The 17,854-nt window shown below is 50.7% G+C and overlaps 1 protein-coding gene across 1 annotated transcript in view; it reads left to right on the top strand.

Annotated features, from left to right (window-relative positions):
- Positions 1-17,854, top strand: part of COL4A1 (collagen type IV alpha 1 chain) — a 155,764-nt gene that overhangs the window by 136,143 nt on the left and 1,767 nt on the right. The window contains exons 42-51 of the mRNA XM_045482033.1: positions 582-767; positions 1,326-1,459; positions 3,158-3,230; positions 4,122-4,193; positions 5,743-5,871; positions 6,830-6,928; positions 7,868-8,080; positions 9,313-9,490; positions 13,537-13,651; positions 15,618-15,790. Coding sequence (XP_045337989.1) covers positions 582-767; positions 1,326-1,459; positions 3,158-3,230; positions 4,122-4,193; positions 5,743-5,871; positions 6,830-6,928; positions 7,868-8,080; positions 9,313-9,490; positions 13,537-13,651; positions 15,618-15,790 — 1,372 coding nt within the window. The remainder of the gene's footprint in view (positions 1-581; positions 768-1,325; positions 1,460-3,157; positions 3,231-4,121; positions 4,194-5,742; positions 5,872-6,829; positions 6,929-7,867; positions 8,081-9,312; positions 9,491-13,536; positions 13,652-15,617; positions 15,791-17,854) is intronic.

Genomic DNA, 17,854 nt, shown 5'->3' with positions numbered 1-17,854 from the left:
TCATTTCTGTCCTGCCCTCCCACCCCACCCCCCAACACCATCATCCTTCAACCCCACCCTTTGCTCTGTCTTCTGGTACTGTAGATTAGGTTGCATTTTCTAGAATTTTCTATCAGTAGGATCCTGTTTTATTCTAAGTCTGACTTTATTGGCCCAGCACAATTAGTTTGCAATTCACGGGTGTTGGAGCTCATACCAGTAGTTCCCTCCCGTTTCTTGCTGAGTAGTGTTCCACGGTGTGGATAGAGTATCACTCGTGTATTCATTCACCTGTCGATGGAGCAAGCCCTTAATTTAGCAGTGCAGGTGCTCACAGACCCCTCTCAGCCTGTATTCCAGTGGCTTTTCGGCAGAACACTTCCTTACAAAGTATGAAGAATGACAGGTGGCTCTCATACTCTAAGCTTACTCTTCCCCGGGTCAGCCATGGTCAGCGTCCCATGTGTCACTCAATAAAGAGGGGAAAGGGCACCCGGCTCTGGTTTTCCCCTGCCCCTCGCACAGCTCCCTCCTCCTCGACGTACAGGCTTTCTCTTCTCCCCTGTGCTTCCCCACCATCTCAAACTGGTTTTGTTGTCTAGGTTCAAAGGGCGACGTGGGTTTCCCGGGACAAGCCGGGAGTCCAGGAATTCCCGGATCCAAAGGAGAGCAAGGATTCATGGGTCCCCCGGGGCCACAAGGACAGCCGGGCTTACCCGGAGCTCCGGGCCACGCTGTGGAGGGGCCTAAAGGAGACCGGGGCGCACAGGGTCAGCCTGGCCTGCCAGGTAAGGGTGTCTCACCGGGGCCAGAGCCAGGACTGAACCAGAAGGCACAAACACACACACGAGTGTAAACGAGATTTAAATACTTAAACCTTCAATTGAACTTTTTTACTTAGAGGTTCGCAGCATTTCCTATAACTTGAAACTGCTTACGCTATTTGGGGACCCTTGTGTTTTGGCCTCCGCTGGAGGCCTGTGTCCTTTCTGTGAAAGAACACAGTAGATATGACAAGTGATTACAGGTAGACTAGATGTTATTGGAAAAGCCTGAAGCATGAGAGCCACCCGTGGTGGCTTGGAACATGGTGGCATTCTGGCGTGCCCTGCACTGTGTGAGACAATACCCCGGCACTGGACGCTCGGGCCAGTGCATTCATATCAACATTTTCTGCCCGTTGAGCAGGTTGTCCCTTTGAGGACCTGCTGGGTTTCTGCTGTGTTCACACGGCCTGATCCACTGTTGGGGGACAGCTGGGCAGCGGGGATGACAGCCAAGCCCAAGACACTTGTCCATAAAATCACCCTCTCACCTCAGATTGTCACTTCTGTGTCTCCTGTCAGGGCTTCCGGGACCCATGGGGCCTCCGGGGCTCCCAGGGCTTGATGGACTGAAAGGTGACAAAGGAAACCCAGGCTGGCCGGGGGCTCCCGGTGCTCAAGGACCCAAGGGAGATCCAGGATTCCAGGGCCTGCCTGTGAGTTGTCTGTTTGTCGGTCTTGTGTGTGAACAGGATCACAGCACGGTGTGTGTGTGTGTGTGTGTGTGTGTGTGTGTCCACCTGTCCACGGGCGTCACAGTCCTAAATCCTCTCCAGGACCGGAGAGGGCTCCTGCCCCTTGCTGGCCATCAGCTGTCTTTCCTGACATCATAGTAGGCTGCTGTTCCCATGTTCTTTCTTGTGCAGTTTTACAAGGACTGTGAAAGGGGAATGTCACACAGGATCACCGCTCAGTGCCTGGGTTAAAAAATCTGTTTAGGGACCCCTGGATGGCTCAGTTGGTTGAGCATCTGACTTCAGCTCAGGTCATGATCTCACAGTCCATGAGCTTGAGCCCCACGTCGGGCTCTGTGCTGACAGCTCGGAGCCTGGAGCCTGCTTCAGATTCTGTGTCTCCCTTTCTCTCTGCCCCTACCCCGCTCACGCTCTGTCTCTCTCTCTCTCAAAACTGAATAAACAGTAAAAAATTAAAAAAAAATCTGTTTACACGCTTGATGAAGACAGCAAGCCTCAGTGACAAATACACTCCCTAGTTCTGGTGCCGTCAGTGGCTGGCTGTCTGTTTCCATGTACATGTATAGACGCGTGTGTATGTGTGTCCGTGTGTGTATACATACTTATATTTGTGTGTGTTTTCGTCAGGACACTTTTTTTTTAAATCTTTATTTTTGAGAGGGAGGGGGAGGGGCAGAGAGAGAGGGAGACACAGAAGCAGAAGCAGGCTCCAGTCTCTGAGCTGTCAGCACAGAGCCTGATGTGGGGCTTGAACTTACAGATGGTAAGATCATGACCTGGGCCAAAGTCGGATGCTCAACTGACTGAGCCATCCAGGTGCCCCTTGTTAGGACACCTTTTTAAATAAGGTAAAGCAGAGACACAAATACATGTGAGAAACAGTACAACTTACTATATGTTGAGAAAGGAGCTAGAGAAGGAATTGTATTGAAATAGCCAGAAAAATGAGAGAATACATTTCCAAACATGAATGTTGCTATATTAGAGAGAAAAGTAGAGGTGCCTGGGTGGCTCAGTCGGTTAAGGGTCTGACTCTTGGTTTCTGCTCAGGTCATGATCTCACAGTTCATGAGTTCAAGCCCTGCATCGGGCTCCCCACTGACAGTGCAAGCCTCCTTGGGATTCTCTCTGTCCCTCTGTCTTTGCCCCTGCCCTGCTCGCATGCTCTCTCTCTCTCATAACAAGTAAAAGTAAACTTAAAAATAATCCTCCTTAGTATTCGTTTTTTTCTCTCCACATTTAAAATCACTTTTCAGATAAGATATTAAACTAATTCTAAAGAAATTTCGTCACGCTTGAGTGTCTGGAGGAAAGTTTCCAGAAGGTAGTTTGGTGTTGAAAGATTGACATGTTGCCACGACAGTGTTCAGAAAGTCCCAGATCTGTTCTCGGCCCTGTGCTGTGGGGGAGGGGTGGCAGATCGCGGGCCTTGCACTGCTCTGGGAAGTCACCACTCAGACAGATGGGGACAGGGGACAGGGGAGCGAAGCGGCACGTGCCAGTTCCCAGCTTCCTACTGCGGCTGCACATAGGCCCCATTTGTTCACAGAGCCTCTTGGGGAACACTGAGGGGCTGCCCCAGCCTCCCGACTGCCAGGCTACTTGAGAGACTTACGGTGTCCTAGCGACTCCCAGCTGACGCTCTGTGTGTGTGTCTAGGGAATCGGTGGCTCTCCAGGACTCACGGGCTCTAAGGGTGACATAGGACCTCCGGGAGTTCCAGGATTTCAAGGTAAGACAGTAAAGGAGGTGCTGCTTGAAGACAGAACCTGTCCGCTGGCACTTTCACATCGATAGGCCAGCTGGATCACAACACAAGATCAGGTTTTCTTCGAGTTAAAAATGCCGTGTCTGTGTGGCAGCCTGATTTGTATCATCCTATGAGTGGCTGTGTAAAGACGCTCTGATTTTCTTATTAAGAATCAGTTTACAGGGGCACCTGGGGGGCTCAGTCAGTGAAGCGTCCGACTCTGGATCTCGGCTCAGGTCGTGATCTCACAGTTTGTGGGATCGAACCCCACATTGGGCTCAGGGCTGACAGTGTGGAGCCTGCTTGAGATTCTCTCTCTCCCTGTCTCTCTCTCTCAAATAAATAAACTCAAAAAAATTAAGAACAGAGAATCAGTAGATCATTTGTATGTCAAAAGACATCATGGATTCGGGGCACTAATTTATAACGTATTAAGCCAGCATGTACTGGCTGCCTCCCGGCTCCCAGGCACTGCTCTTTTCCTGTCGAATCAGATACATATGAACGACAGGTGACTAAAACCAGTTCCCAGCTTACAGGTGTCTTGGGGTCTGTCTGGGGACATGGGTGACCCAAACTGTGACCCCAGCAGGATCATGTGCCTGTCTGCTTTTTGTGGTCATTTTATGGTTTTGGAACGTTTACACGTTGGGAAAAATGTGACTTCCAGGTTCTAGAGGGGAGAGTGTCATTAAAAAGTTTACATAGCTGACCAGAAGGAATGTTCTTTTCTTCTCTGACAGTTGATTGGAAATATGTTCCCTGTGTGTGTGTGTGTATGCGTGAACGCGGATGTGCGTGCATGCACCCGTTCTTGCGTATCATTGGGGATTCGGGGGTTCTGTGCAGAGACCATGTTCTTCTTTCTTCCAGGTCAGAAAGGCCTCCCCGGCCTGCAGGGAGCTAAGGGCGATCCGGGTGACCAGGGCTTCCCTGGAAGCAAAGGTAGGAGCACGTGCTGGGCTGGTGGGGCCTTGCCGACGGTGTGAACGCGTGGATCACGGTTTGGTTTTGCCCATGAGAAGCGGCTTGAGTATCAGTAGCAAGCAGCTGATTAAGGATTCTTTGGTAGCTTGTCAGGACTGCTGTGTGAGGCTCCCCTAGTCGGCATTTTATTAGCGACGTGTCTTAAAAGTCAGGCTGGTGAATCCAGCCGGGGAGGGTCGACAGACTCAAGACTCGCAGTCCTACAGGCTCTGTTTGGTGTCCTCAGGTTAAGGTGGGGCCTGTGTGAAAGGGGGCTGGGCAGCAAGGAGTTTTGCACAAGAAAGAGTCTTCTGTGGTTTCTGTGCCATCGGTCCCCCCCGCATGCGGCGACTCCCGGCCCCCAAGACCGCCTCTTGGGGAGATGGGAGGAAATGGTCTAAGTACGACAGGCATCCAGTTCCAGTTTCTGCTGGTCTGACCACGTTCCTAGGGTTCCATGATTTTTGAAATCATGTTTCGAGAGACAGACTGAGCCAGCAGAGTGCATTAAGAAGTACGATGGGTGGGCCCTGGGTGGCTCAGTTGGTTGGGCGTCCAACTTCGGCTCAGGTCATGATCTCACGGTTCGTGGGTTCGAGCCCCATGTCGGGCTCTGTGCTGACAGCTCAGAGCCTGGAGCCTGCTTCGGATTCTGGGTCTCCCTCTCTCTCTGACTCTCCCCTCCTCACGTTCTCTCTCTCTCTCTCTCTCTCTCAAAAATAAATAAACATTAAAAAAACTAAAAAAATGTTAGGGGTGCCTGTGTGGCTCAGTCGGTTAAGCGTCCGACTTCAGCTCAGGTCATGATCTCACAGTCCGTGAATTTGAGCCCCGGCGTTGGGCTCTGTAGTGACAGCTCAGAGCCTGGGGCCTGCTTCGGATTCTGTGTCTCCCTCTCTGCCCCTCCCCCACTCATGCTCTGTCTCTCTCTCTCAAAGATGAATAAATGTTCAAAAAAATTTAAAAAGTACGATGGGGGAATGAAAGAAATGGGGACAGTGTGTGGAAGGCAGGACAGGACTGGCGATGTCTGGCTGAAGAAAGCGGGGCCGGGGCTGACTGAGAGCCTCCGCACTCCTTCACTGCCGCCCATCTTTTGGGACCTGTCGTGCAGAAGGATGAAGTTTTTGCATCACTGAGGGATGAAGACTGTGGTTATAATGTCCATAAGGCAGATTTCAGAGAAGCATAAGATGAGACCTAATTGCATATGCTGTAGCTCTCCGGGTCGGGGAGGGATCCCTGGGAGGCATGGAGCCCCACCTGCTGGCCCGCGGTTGTCAGGGGCTCTGGGACCCAGCTCCCAGTTTGTAGTAACGACCCCAGCATCGGTCAGTCCCAAGGATTCGGGACTTTATGTTGAACAGTAGCAAGGTGTAGATATGTGTACATCTCGTGAAGACCTATTACATGTGTTTTTGATACTGAATGACTTCTGAGAAACGTGTTTGGATTGGGTTTCATGCTTGGATCTGCTCCCACGAATGTTGACAGTGGAATTGACCAGTGGCCCCCCTGATTCCCACAGGCCTCCCTGGGCCCCCAGGCCCCCCAGGGCCCTACGACATCATCAAAGGAGAGCCAGGACTCCCTGGTCCAGAGGGTCCCCCAGGTCTGAAGGGGCTTCCGGGACCACCAGGCCCCAAAGGACAGCAAGGTAAGAAAATAGCAAAGGGGAGGCGTGGGGTCAGAAGGAAACAGGGCAGGGTCTGCTCCTCACCAATGTGTCCCAAGCCAGGGTCTCTGGGTGACGGCCGTACAGGTGTATATTTGAATAGGACTTTCTTGATTTCCTTTAATGGATATCAAAACCTAATGAAGTTTCTGAAGGGAACTCAAAAGCCAGAACAAAATACAGGAGAAGCCAGAGGAAAGTCCAGGGACCTGTGCTCACTCAGGGAAGACATGGGCCGCAGCACAGAGACCATCTTGTTCAGCTAGAAGACAAGAGGTGGCTGGAGGCATTGATCTGGAACCATGAGAATGGGCCTTGACAGTGGCCTGTGCTCGTGCTTGGGGTCCCCAGACACCCAACCTGGCACTTGCTGCTTAGTTGGGCTGAGCCCTCCCTGTCTTAAGAGCTGCTGGTGAGGGGTGGCTGGACGGTAGAGGGGAAGGAAGACTCTATACTTAGGAGGAGGCATCCGTGAAAATTTCACTTTAAACTACCTGGGAAGAAAGGGCCCACATGGAATCAAAGACATGTCCACGGGTCTGTCTGTCACGTAAGAATTACTTGGGGTGCGGAAACACGGCCTGGGGAAGATGATTGAGAACACAAAACTGGGTCACAGCCCTCCCTCCCTGCCGCGTCACTGCCTTTCCCAAAGCCAGGTGCCACAAGGTAGCAGTGAGCAGCCAGGTGGCCTGGGGGGGGGGGGGGGCCGGCGCGCGCCCGGTCTGGGTTAGATGGTGGGGGGTCCGCGCCCTGCGAACGCCAGTTTGGATGCGGCGGGTGCAAACAAGGCTTCACAGGAGCGGCTCCAGGCTGTCTGGGAGAACAGTGTCACTGCTGCTGCCGGCCTTAGGCTATGGAGACATTTCAGAAGGGAGGACAAAGAGGCGCCTGCCTGTGCTCCAGGCCTTTGTCACCAGCTCCTTTCACTTTCGCACAGGTGTGACAGGATCCGTGGGCTTGCCTGGACCTCCAGGTGTTCCCGGTTTTGATGGTGCTCCTGGCCAGAAAGGAGAGACGGGACCCTTTGGCCCCCCTGGTAGGTTTGCTGTGGCACCCTGCCCCCCACCCCCCGCCACACCCCACCAGCTGCCCTCTGCCCGCATCTCTGGGTCACACGCTGGAAGTCAGGTGTGCAGACGCCTGCAAAATGGAATTGAAAACATTGCCTGCAAGATTTCCGAGGAAGCCTGTGTGTGTGTGTGTGTGTGTTAAGCGCAAATAAGCTCATCTAGAAGAGGTAAAGTTGTCATTTTTTCCGTGTGGAGAGACAGATGTTGATCTCAGCCAGTGATTTCCAGATGTTGTTAGAAGATGGCCAGCAGTGACGGCCTGGGGCTTCCTGTGGTGGGGGTGGGGGGCAGGCTGCAGCCACAGAAATTGTGTATCAGCAGTGGACAAGAGGGGTGGATGATGATGCCGGTGTGGCTGAGAGGCCACCATCCGGCATGAAATGCAGTCGGTGTGCTGCCCAAGGAAGCAGACACTCCACTGTCCCATGTTGACTGAGATGGTAAAGGCTGAGGCCTCCACTGGAAGGGCGGGGGGGGGAGTCCGGGGGGGGGGTGTGCCCAGCCCAGCAGGAGGCCGGCCAGCAGCCTTGCAGACAGCATAGCTACCGAGGGGATGGGGAAGGACGCGCCCTCACTACCCTGTGTCCTTGCGCAGTGCTGGGCTGCCGTGGCAGGAAGCCACCTTTTAAAAGGAGTTTTTTTTTTTTCTAGTAATTCTGTGGTCCTTCCTCCCTGGAGGAGCCCCCAAATGTTGTCTGAATGACACATTCCCTCATATATTCCTTTTCACATGTTGTGTTTATATTGGACTCCATTTTCTGAGCGTCTGCTTGGCACCGAGCACCGTGTTTCTCAAGCATCGTGGGGGGTCCATGCAAAGGGAAAGAAAGGGGGGCAGCGTGGAGGCGGGTTATCCCAGGGCACCTGTCTGCACCCGGGGAAGCTCACTCCTCTCTGTCTTCCAGGTCCAAGAGGGTTTCCAGGCCCGCCAGGCCCCGACGGGTTGCCAGGATCCATGGGTCCCCCAGGCACCCCATCTGTTGATCATGGCTTCCTGGTGACCCGGCACAGTCAGACGACGGACGACCCCCAGTGTCCTCCTGGGACCAAAATTCTTTACCACGGGTACTCCCTGCTCTACGTGCAAGGCAACGAGCGGGCGCACGGCCAGGACTTGGGTGAGACCGCGGGGACGCGTGCATTCATCCGACACAGACTCGTGGCGTGCCGAGGCCAGCAGAGCTGTCCCCAGCCCCGCATGTCAGGGCTCCACAGAGACGTCGTTAGCAAGAAGAGGGCCTGGTTCTGCTTCCCTCCCCCCTCACACGACCAACCACCAGCTCAACAGCTGCCTCATTAGCACAGGGAAATGTCAAGGCTGAGTCTCTGAAAGCTTTTAAATTGATAAAACTTTTGATCTGGTCTTTAAACTATCAAGTAGGTCAAGATTTCCAGAATACATGCTTCACAGCTAGTGTCGGTCTTCTTAAAATAGGGCAGCTTTACAGGTGCTCTGGCTAAAACCCGAGCGTGCGCCCCTATACTGAGTCTCTCTGCAGGCTCCAAGCCCCACCCCCGGTGAGTCTCCATGGGACAGCTGTCCGTTGGCTGTTATTTCTCTTGTCCCCACCGGACGTCCTTCACCAAGTTAGTGCAGTGTCACGCACGTTAACCTTTATGGAGATTGGAAAGAACAAGCCGCCTGTAAGGAGAATCTGCATTTTCGGCAAAATAGTCATTGAAGACATTGTCCAGGGTTACTGTCCGCTGTACCAGGAGCCACGTGTTAAATTTCCTTTGGAATTCAGTTTTTTTTTAAAATTTTTTAGTGGTTATTTATTTTTGAGAGAGAGTGTGTGAGCTGGGCAGGAGCAGAGAGAGAAGGAGACACAGAATCCAAAGCAGGCTCTAGGTTCCGAGATGTCAGCACAGAGCCCAACACGGGGCTTGAACTCATGAGCAGTGAGATCATGACCTGAGCCAAAGTCGGACGTTTAACCAACCAAGCCACCCGGGCACCCGTTTAAAAAAAAAAAAAAATTTTTTTTTAACATTTATTTAGTTTTGAGAGAGAGAGAGAGCGTGAGTAGGGTCAGGGCAGAGAGAGAGGGAGACAGAATCCGTAGCAACTTTGGGGTTCAGTTTTATAAAAGATTTTTCTCTACTGATAAACTGGTGTGTTTCCCTTACTCAAAATATCCTACATAATTCTTTATAGGGTTTCTTCTGCCTTGAATCACTTTAAATTTAAGTTAATGCTCATTTACAACCATACTTGCCTGTGTGGTGTATTTGCCTCCTTTCTGCCTATAATCGAAAGCAGTTTTATTTCCACCTTAATGGTTGTGTTGTGCGGAGGCAGACTGATCACAGAGCCGGCACTTGAACCTGTGTCTCCCTGTGGCTGTAGGCACGGCTGGGAGCTGCCTGCGCAAGTTCAGCACGATGCCCTTCCTGTTCTGTAACATCAACAACGTGTGCAACTTCGCCTCCCGAAATGACTACTCCTACTGGCTGTCCACCCCTGAGCCCATGCCCATGTCTATGGCGCCCATCGCCGGCGACAATATCAGACCGTTCATTAGCAGGTGAGTCAAGCACTTGTAGGAGCAGATGTATATGATCGAAGAAGAAAAACCATTTGTAGTCTAGGCAGAGGTTGTTGCTTCGTTTTTTTCCCCAAAGCTTTTGACCTGTTGCCAGCTTATTGTTTATGATATCAGAGTTTTGTAATAGAGATCAGACATAAAATCATTTGGTATAAAAGTTAGTTATTCTCTCTCTCTTTTTTTTTAAGTTTATTTGTTTAGAGAACGGGCGGAGGCAGAGAGAGGGATGGGGAGAGTCTCTTAAGCAGAGAGAGAGTCTCTCTGTGCTATGAGCACAGAGCCTGATGCAGGGATTGAACTCATGAACTGTGAGACTATGACCTGAGCCCAAATCAAGAGTCGGACGCTTAACTGACTGACCCCTGCCCAGGTGTCCCAAGCTATCCTCTTTCAGAATTACAGTGTGATGCCTTCAAGAGGCAATGCCCAGCTTCGGGGCAGTTCCTATTCTGTGTGACTCACTGGGGTGGTCTGGTCGCCCTTTCCCCCATGAAGCAACATCCCTGGAGTCCCCAGCAGGCCTTAGAGCAACATTCTCAACTTTGTTTTCTTAAATAATTATCTCCCTGAGGAGCCTTTTAATATTTTTTTCTTCTGAATCGCCCACCGCTTTGAAATTTAAAAATTTTGTTGTTATTTTAATTGTAGTAAAATAGACATAAAATCAATCATCTTAACCATTTCTTTAAAAAAAATTTTTTTTAATGTTTATTTATTTTTGAGAGAGAGAGAGAGAGGGAGACACAGAATCTGAAGCAGGCTCCAGGCTCTGAGCTGTCAGCACAGAGCCCAACACGGGGCTCGAACCCACAAACCCTGAAATCATGACCTAAGCCAAAGTCTGGTGCTTAATCGACTGAGCCACCCAGGCACCCCATCGTCTTAACCATTTCTAAGTGCCGACTTCAGTGGTATTTAATGCAGGAGCTCAAATATGGGTGTGAAGTGTCTCTATGAAACTAATACCACAGACATTCTGTATATCTGTGCTTTATACACAAAAAGATTATACAGATTTGTTGTATACATAAAAATGTATGCCTATTGAGATTTTTTGTACTCCCCCCCCCCCCCCCACTAACTTTTGTTTCCTTAGGGTGAATTCCCACTGACAATTCATGTGTTTGACCAAGCAGCTTCCCAAATGAAGTGCTTTCCACACTAATTAATGTCTGGAGCATGTTTTCAAGTCCCCCAGAATCTGCCTGATAGGAACTAATACGGGAAATTGGAATTAGTATGACTGAGAAATGCATGGAGGTCCTGTTTTTGTCTCATGCCTTCTAGTTAAAAGCTGATTCCTTAGCTGTACTCAGAAGTAATAGAAAAGTGACAAAGGTATTGAATTCATGTGACCAAGAAGCCGTGCTATAGTTTTACTTGTTAACACACTAAGGTAATAAAGGATGAACAGAATAACAAGGCAGGACAAGTTTGCTTCAGGAAGGTGAGAGTGGGGACTAACTTGAGCCTTACTACACTCCCTTTAAAGAACCAGGCAGCTTTTGACTATGAAGAAGGGTAAGGCAGGGTCCTGTGGTCAGTGTGAAGAGGGAGCAGGAAGTAAGCGCTGGAACCAGTGCTGGGAGCCCCAGGCCGTGGGGATTTGGGGGAGGATTTCGGTTTCTGGTACCTGTCTCTGGCTCTGCGGTCCTGGCAGATCAGTCTTATTCAGAGACCTGTACCACACGGGACCCCAGGATGGAAGGGCTGGGAGGTGCCCTAATATTAAAATACAAAAACTGTAGATTGACTTACATTAAACTATCTCCTGATAGCTTTTTTGGGTTTGGTTTTTTTTGTTGTTGTTTTTTTGTTTTTTTGTTTCTTTTTGAGCTGTAAGAAACTTACTTTATGGGTCTTAAAATGGGAAAAAGGTTCTTCACACTTCCGGGCGGCACCTTTCAAAACAGACAGTCGTTTACACATGTCAGTGAGTGCCTGTGACTTTCGCTGTTGAGGCTTTCCACGCTCAGGACCATGTGGGCTGTACCGGAAGGAAAACTAATCACCTTTGTATTTTTGTTCAGCTTCCCTTGGACGACAGGTAGAAAACGATTATTCATGTTTGTTTGCTATTTTACCTTCTTGATAAAACTGACTTTTGACCTCCATTTGCTTGAGGGAAGGGGCTGTGGCATGCATCTGTGATGTTCCCAAATCAGCCTGGGTCTCAGATTTGTTTTCCCCTGTGGCCCCCTCACTTTCAGAAAGACCCCCCGCCCTGACAGCATGCTTTGGTGCCCCAGCCCCGTACATTTCAGCTCCTGGCATCTCTGTTACCTGACCCCCAGAGGCTCAGCATGCAGGGACTTTATCAGTCATGTCCTGGAGCCCGTGGATCCTGAAACCTGCCCCCCCTCCCCCCCAGCCTGCTGTCTCACGTTCCCTTTGGAACAGTGCTTCCATTCTGGTCTCTGAGCCCACAAGTTTCCATGGTTACTTTCACCCCGTGGTTGTGCGAAGTCTTGGGCCTTTCGGGTTATTCTGGGGAGGTCCTAAAGCTTAACCTTTTGAAAGAGTTAATAACACGGAATCCTTCCGTTTAAGCAGAAAAGCTGGCAATTTTTCTGCCTTCATCCTGAGAACAGGGCAGACATTTCTGGCTTCATGTCGACTTGAGTTATCGCACGCTACTGATTGTTTAATTGTTCTGGCGGAAGGGCCACTGTTAGGAGAGCAGGGCTGCTGCGCCCCAGTTCTGGCTCTGACACACTCTCTGTGGCCTCAGCCTTTGCCGGAATAACCCGGGGGATTCAACCGTCTGAATTTCAAGGGGCTGTCCAGCTCTTCCAGTCTGTGACCCTGTTCCCTTATCCATCTGATGGGGCGGCGTCCGGATGACCTTCTCGACGAGCCCCCCTCCCAAACCCTGAGCCCAGAGAGAGCCTGACATCAAATGCCGTCCGTCTGCCACGCTCTATTTCTGCTTTCCGTGTCAGGCAGACAGATGGTAGCAGATGTACAGGCCAATTTCAGTAACTGTTGTTTAACCGAGGCTTTTAATTCATCTGCATTTGCGTGAATAAAATAGAAAGCTGTGCGCACGCACGCACACACGTCCACGGAAAATCGAATGACTAATTTAGGCCTCTGCCCACTTCTCATCCATTTTCATGCAAATGTTCCGGCATAACTAGGTGTAATTATTAACACCATTTGTAGTCATTCGTCAGCATTGCTAACACTCTGTTCATTTTGTGACTTGAATGTAATTATTTTACTGCTAGTGCTTAATTCTTTTTTCTTGTACAAAACGGTGTCCTGCCATCGAAGCGTTCCCTGAGTTGAGCGGGTCTGAGTCAGAAGATTGTGCGTTGTTTCCATTTGTTCCTGGGTACGGTCCCAGTGGCCGTGTCTGGCATCCCAGCTTGGGAAGCTCCTGTCCTAGAGAGGGTTCTTTGGGGGTCACTCCCACTGCAGTGTCCCGCTGTCCATCCCCGCCTGGAACAGACAGTGTCTCGCCACTGGTCTGTTGGCATCGACTCTGGAGTACGTCCGAGGCAGGCTCACGTGGACATCCAGCCTCCGATGCATTATTTTGTTAGTTCCTCTAAGTCGCTACATGTATTTCTTAGATCGAAGATGATTCTTAGCTGAAAACAAAGTGCTGAGTTCTGGAAGCTGTAGCACTTGCATTTCACCAACTCTTTCTTCTTAAGTGTTAATTGTGTTTGCTAAAGTCCACGCTCATTGTTGAAAGTTTGGAAAACACTGGAATGCGCAAAGGAGGGAATGAAAGTCAGCGGTCCCTCGGCCCCTCCACCAAAGCAGATGGTTAAACAACAAGTGTTGGGTGTCTTGGGATTTATTATTCTAGTACTGAGGTGGGCTTATCAAATCAGTGAGAGTCAGCTGTGGGCGTGTCAGCCGTGTTGTAAGCATGTGGTTGGGTCAGAAAGCGGGAGTGGAGAGGAGGTGTGACAGCACAGGAGAAGAGAACAAACAGGTTTCATCCTGTGCTGTCCCTGTCCTGCTGTCCCTGTCCCTGTCCGTGCTCAGGGTCCCTGCTCTGTACCTTCCAGGTGTGCGGTGTGCGAGGCTCCAGCCATGGTGATGGCCGTGCACAGCCAGACCATCCAGATTCCACAGTGCCCCAGCGGCTGGTCCTCCCTTTGGATTGGCTATTCCTTCGTGATGGTGAGCATTTGGGGAAACTCCCTGCACCCCTGAAGAGCCTCCCGCTAACACCACCACCGCCCCCCATGCTCCCACCCTCAGTTGGCTGGCTCATGCCAGGCAGGCCTCTCCTCCCTTGCTGGGCCGCCCAGTCCAAAGCATCCCCAGGGGCCTGGCCTGCTCCACTGTGGATGGCAGCTGTTCCCGCACCCGGCCGGAGCCTACCTCCTGCCTCCCAAGGGGCTGCTCCAGAACTAGGTGGCAGGAACACCAGGAGAAGGTTTCCGGGAGTCAGAGCGTCTCCCCAGGAGGAGAGGAGACAGGTGCCCATTCAGGCAGCTCATGCAAGCCTGAAGCAGTGGTGTGCATCGGGCAGAGGCAGCAGGGGCGCTGGCCAGTGTCTGGAAGCGTGAGGACACTCTCCTGCCACTCAGCTGTCCCAGACACCAGGTCCCCGATGTGCCCACCCCTGAAATACCAGTTAACACAGGAAATATGGCACCTGCTTGTGATCCCATGGTGGCTGGTTACTTTATTTTATTGCCTCAGTTTAAAGAAGTGATTGCATATATGAAGGCTCTGAACCGGTCAGGTCAGGTTGTACCGGGTAAGCCACAGTAAGGGCCCTGCACGGAAACCTTCTGGCTCACCACTAAGCCCCGCCCCTCCTCAGTCTCAGGTATGGCCGCCTGGATGTTTTGACCCCCAGATGATCTCTAGCCTATTATGTATTGACTGGGAAAGTGGCTTCATAACTATTTTCTTCTGCTGCAGTGATCCCAAGTGCAGAAGGTGCCAGAAAAGCAATTTTAAAGCACTTGTGTCTGTATTCAAGTTTGGTTGTGAGATTTCCTGGGTTGATGATGCTTCAGGTAGACTCTTCAACAGGACCAGAGAATTTGCAGCCACACAGAAAGTTAGTTGCTTTGATGATTCTAAATACTGCATGGTAACTACTTGATTGGGAAAGCCAAAAAGTTAGAACTACAGTGTAGAGAAGTCAAGACACCAGCAGTGATGAGACAGATTGAATGTTTTGCCTGTATAATCATAAGAAATACTCAGCAGAACCTCATGATGACACAAGTAGCCCCTGGCCCAAGGAGTAAAGAGCCTCAGGAAAGCCTTTTGTCCTACGAAGATGTGAAACAATGATTGCCCATAATTTCCCTAAATCAAGAGCAAACTAAAGTAATGGTGTCCCAGGGAACAAGTTCTCCATCACTTCCCAGGCTTAAGGGGCATTGTGGGGAGGTGGAGGGGCTCTGGCCCCACAGTCTGGAGACCCCTGTTCTTGTCTCAGCTTGGCCTCAAAACTGGGACCATTGTCAGATCCAGAATGTTCTAGCATCATCCAGTCCTCATCTGGGAATGGAGGGCATTAGCTTTGTCTTCAAAGGGCCCTGAAATTCTCATGTCTGAAATAATAGTCATGGTGGATTTTGGAATGTCTTGTCTCATTTGGGGTCATTTGTCTTATGGCCCTGGTTTCTGAGCACAGGTAGATCCTACTTGAACCCATTAGACTAAAGTGCATTTTAAGTTACAGTAGTGGTTACTTTTTTTTCTTCTTATTTAAATGATCTCTCTTTTTAAAGGCAAGTAATGGGTGATTGTTCTTTACCTTATAAAAGGATACGTAGCATCCAATGCAGCAAATTCAGGATTTTAATTATCCTCCAGGATGTTGATTAGAAAGCTTGATTTCGCATGTATGGGTTCCAACATCATTTACACATTTTGGCTGTTTCTTCTGTCCCAAGTTAGAGGAGGTATCAAGTGTTTCAAAAATAATAACTAGGACAGCATTTCTCTAAGTGCTGATGAAGCTGGACTGGCCATGCCGAGTTAGGGGGCGGTGGCGGCCCCACTGGGTCCTGTACTGCCCCGTGCCACTCGTGGAGCCCGGACCGGCTTGCAGGCTGTCGGAAGTGCGGGCACTGGGGTGTTCCGGGGATCTGACCCACGGCTCACGTTTGCTCCACAGCACACCAGTGCTGGTGCTGAAGGTTCTGGCCAAGCCCTGGCATCCCCCGGGTCCTGTCTGGAAGAGTTCAGGAGCGCGCCATTCATCGAGTGCCACGGACGTGGGACTTGCAATTACTACGCGAACGCATACAGCTTTTGGCTTGCCACGATCGAGAGAAGCGAGATGTTCAAGTAAGTCTGGGCGGCCCTCTCTGCTGGGGCGGGGCCCTCTCTGGTGTTGGGGAGGGGCCTATCTGCTGGGCTCGGGTCTCTCCTGGGGCAGGGCCTTCTCTGCTGTTGGGGTAGGGCCTGTCTGCTGGGGCGGGGCCTCTCTGGTGTTGGGGCAGGGCCTCTGCTGGGGTGGGGCCTCTCTGCCATTGGGGCGGGGCCCTCTGTTCTGCTGGGGCGGGGCCTCTCTGCTGTAGGGGCAGGGCCTCTGCTGGGGCGGGGCCTCTCTGCTGTTGGAGCAGGGCCTCTCTGCTGCTCAGCCGCCTTTGGGGCTTTCAGTCTTGGTCTTCTGGATGGTTATAAAACTGATTAGGAATGTGTGTTCCACAGGAGGTAATGAATATTCGATTGTGTTCTGTGTGGACAGATAACCGGGTCAGACTTCAAAGGCAGATCTCAAGTTATGGGTTCAGTTCTTCCATTTTTGTAGGTGGCGCCACTACAGTGTAGTTAAAGCATCTGGAGTCTTTAAACAGAGCATTTAAAAATATTTGGGGCACTTGGGTGGCTCAGTCAGTTAGCTTCTGACTCTTGATTTCTGCTCAGGTCATGGTCTCACAGTTCGTGGGATCGAGCTTGGGGCTCAGGGCTCTGACAGCTCAGAGCCTGCTTGGCAATCTCTCTCTCTTTCTCTCCCCCCACCCTTGCTCCTGCCGTCTGTCTCTGCTGCTCCCCTGCTTGCACACACACACACTCTCTCAAAATAAATAAATTAAACATTTTTAAAAATTCAAAAAATAAAAATATTGCACATTTAACATCGGTGAGAGAGGAAAGGGCAGTATTTACCTTCTAGCAGTTGTAGCGCTGACTCCAGTGTATGTACAGGGTGAGTTCTGAGGGACGAAGCAAGAGTTTATTAAACCCATGCAAATAAACATGAATTTTGGCACAAGTGCAGCTGAAATTGATAGGGAGGACCTTACCTTTCTTTTCCGCTAGCACCACTTCACCTTTATGACAGCTGTCCCAAATGGCTGCTGACCTTGCTGAAGTCAGTGTGGGGCCTGCACGGTGGGGATGGAGGGGAGCACACGACGAGTCCTCTGTCCTTTGGCAGCACTGGCCCCATCCCCTGCTGGGGCAGACACGAGGCTGATGGAGCCCCAATGCTTACTGTTCCTTCCCGAAATAAGTGCCGCTAGCCCCTGGGGACAAGCCTTTCTGCCTTTACCTTTTCAGAGAGCGTTTTCTGGAACTCTGTTGTGAGCCCCTCTCTTCCTGGGCTTAGATCATAAGAGACAGAGTAACACACTCTCTGTTTGTAATTCTTTAAGCACCAAAAAAGTACCAGGGACCTAATTCATAGCGTACATGAAACCCTGCAGGCATTTGGAAGCTTGACATCAACTCTCCAGATAAAGCTTAACCATCAGCTGCCTAACTGAGCACTTGGCAAGTGTATCAGGTTCTCGGGCTTCCATTATAGGGTTAATAGAACAGCAGCCTGGTACGATGAACTAAAACAAAATTAGATAAGATCCTATTAATTTAAATAATTAGTTTGGGGGCAATATGGTTTTCATAGAAGTTGCTTAGAAGCAGCCTTAATTTGAGGACAAGTTACTTGTTTTCTGTGGCTACCTTTTTAATAGAATTTGGTTAGTGCCAACTTCGGTTCTGACTTCACCCCACTAACGGTCAACTTAAGACAGAATTCCTAGGATCAAAGAGCATTTGGGACACTAACTGTCTTCCCCTCTGGCCTCCAGTCCAACCACCTGCATAGAAATCTGGCAAAAGCTTATGAAAGTATTTCGAGGTCTGGTTAATTGTTCCAGATTCATTGCTCATCACACCCTTCAACCAATGTTTAATGAGCTCTCCCTCTGTGTGTGAAGGGTCACAGAGAAGAGCACGTTCCTCCCTGGGAGGAGCGAGTGGTCTGGTCAAGGAGAAAGGCTGGAGTGGGAAAGTCACAGTCCAAGGAGGCTGTGCGGTGCCCTGGGAGTGGCTCAGACTTTAGAGCCCAACAGGCGCAGGATGGCTGTGGCTGGGCCCTCACCTGTGCGTGCAGTTGGGCCTCCA

This window comes from Leopardus geoffroyi, chromosome A1, assembly GCF_018350155.1.
Source record: "Leopardus geoffroyi isolate Oge1 chromosome A1, O.geoffroyi_Oge1_pat1.0, whole genome shotgun sequence".
In the NCBI taxonomy this organism is placed as follows: Eukaryota; Metazoa; Chordata; class Mammalia; order Carnivora; family Felidae; genus Leopardus; species Leopardus geoffroyi.
Note: the sequence above shows the minus strand (reverse complement) of the source record. Positions and strands in the feature narration are given on the sequence as shown.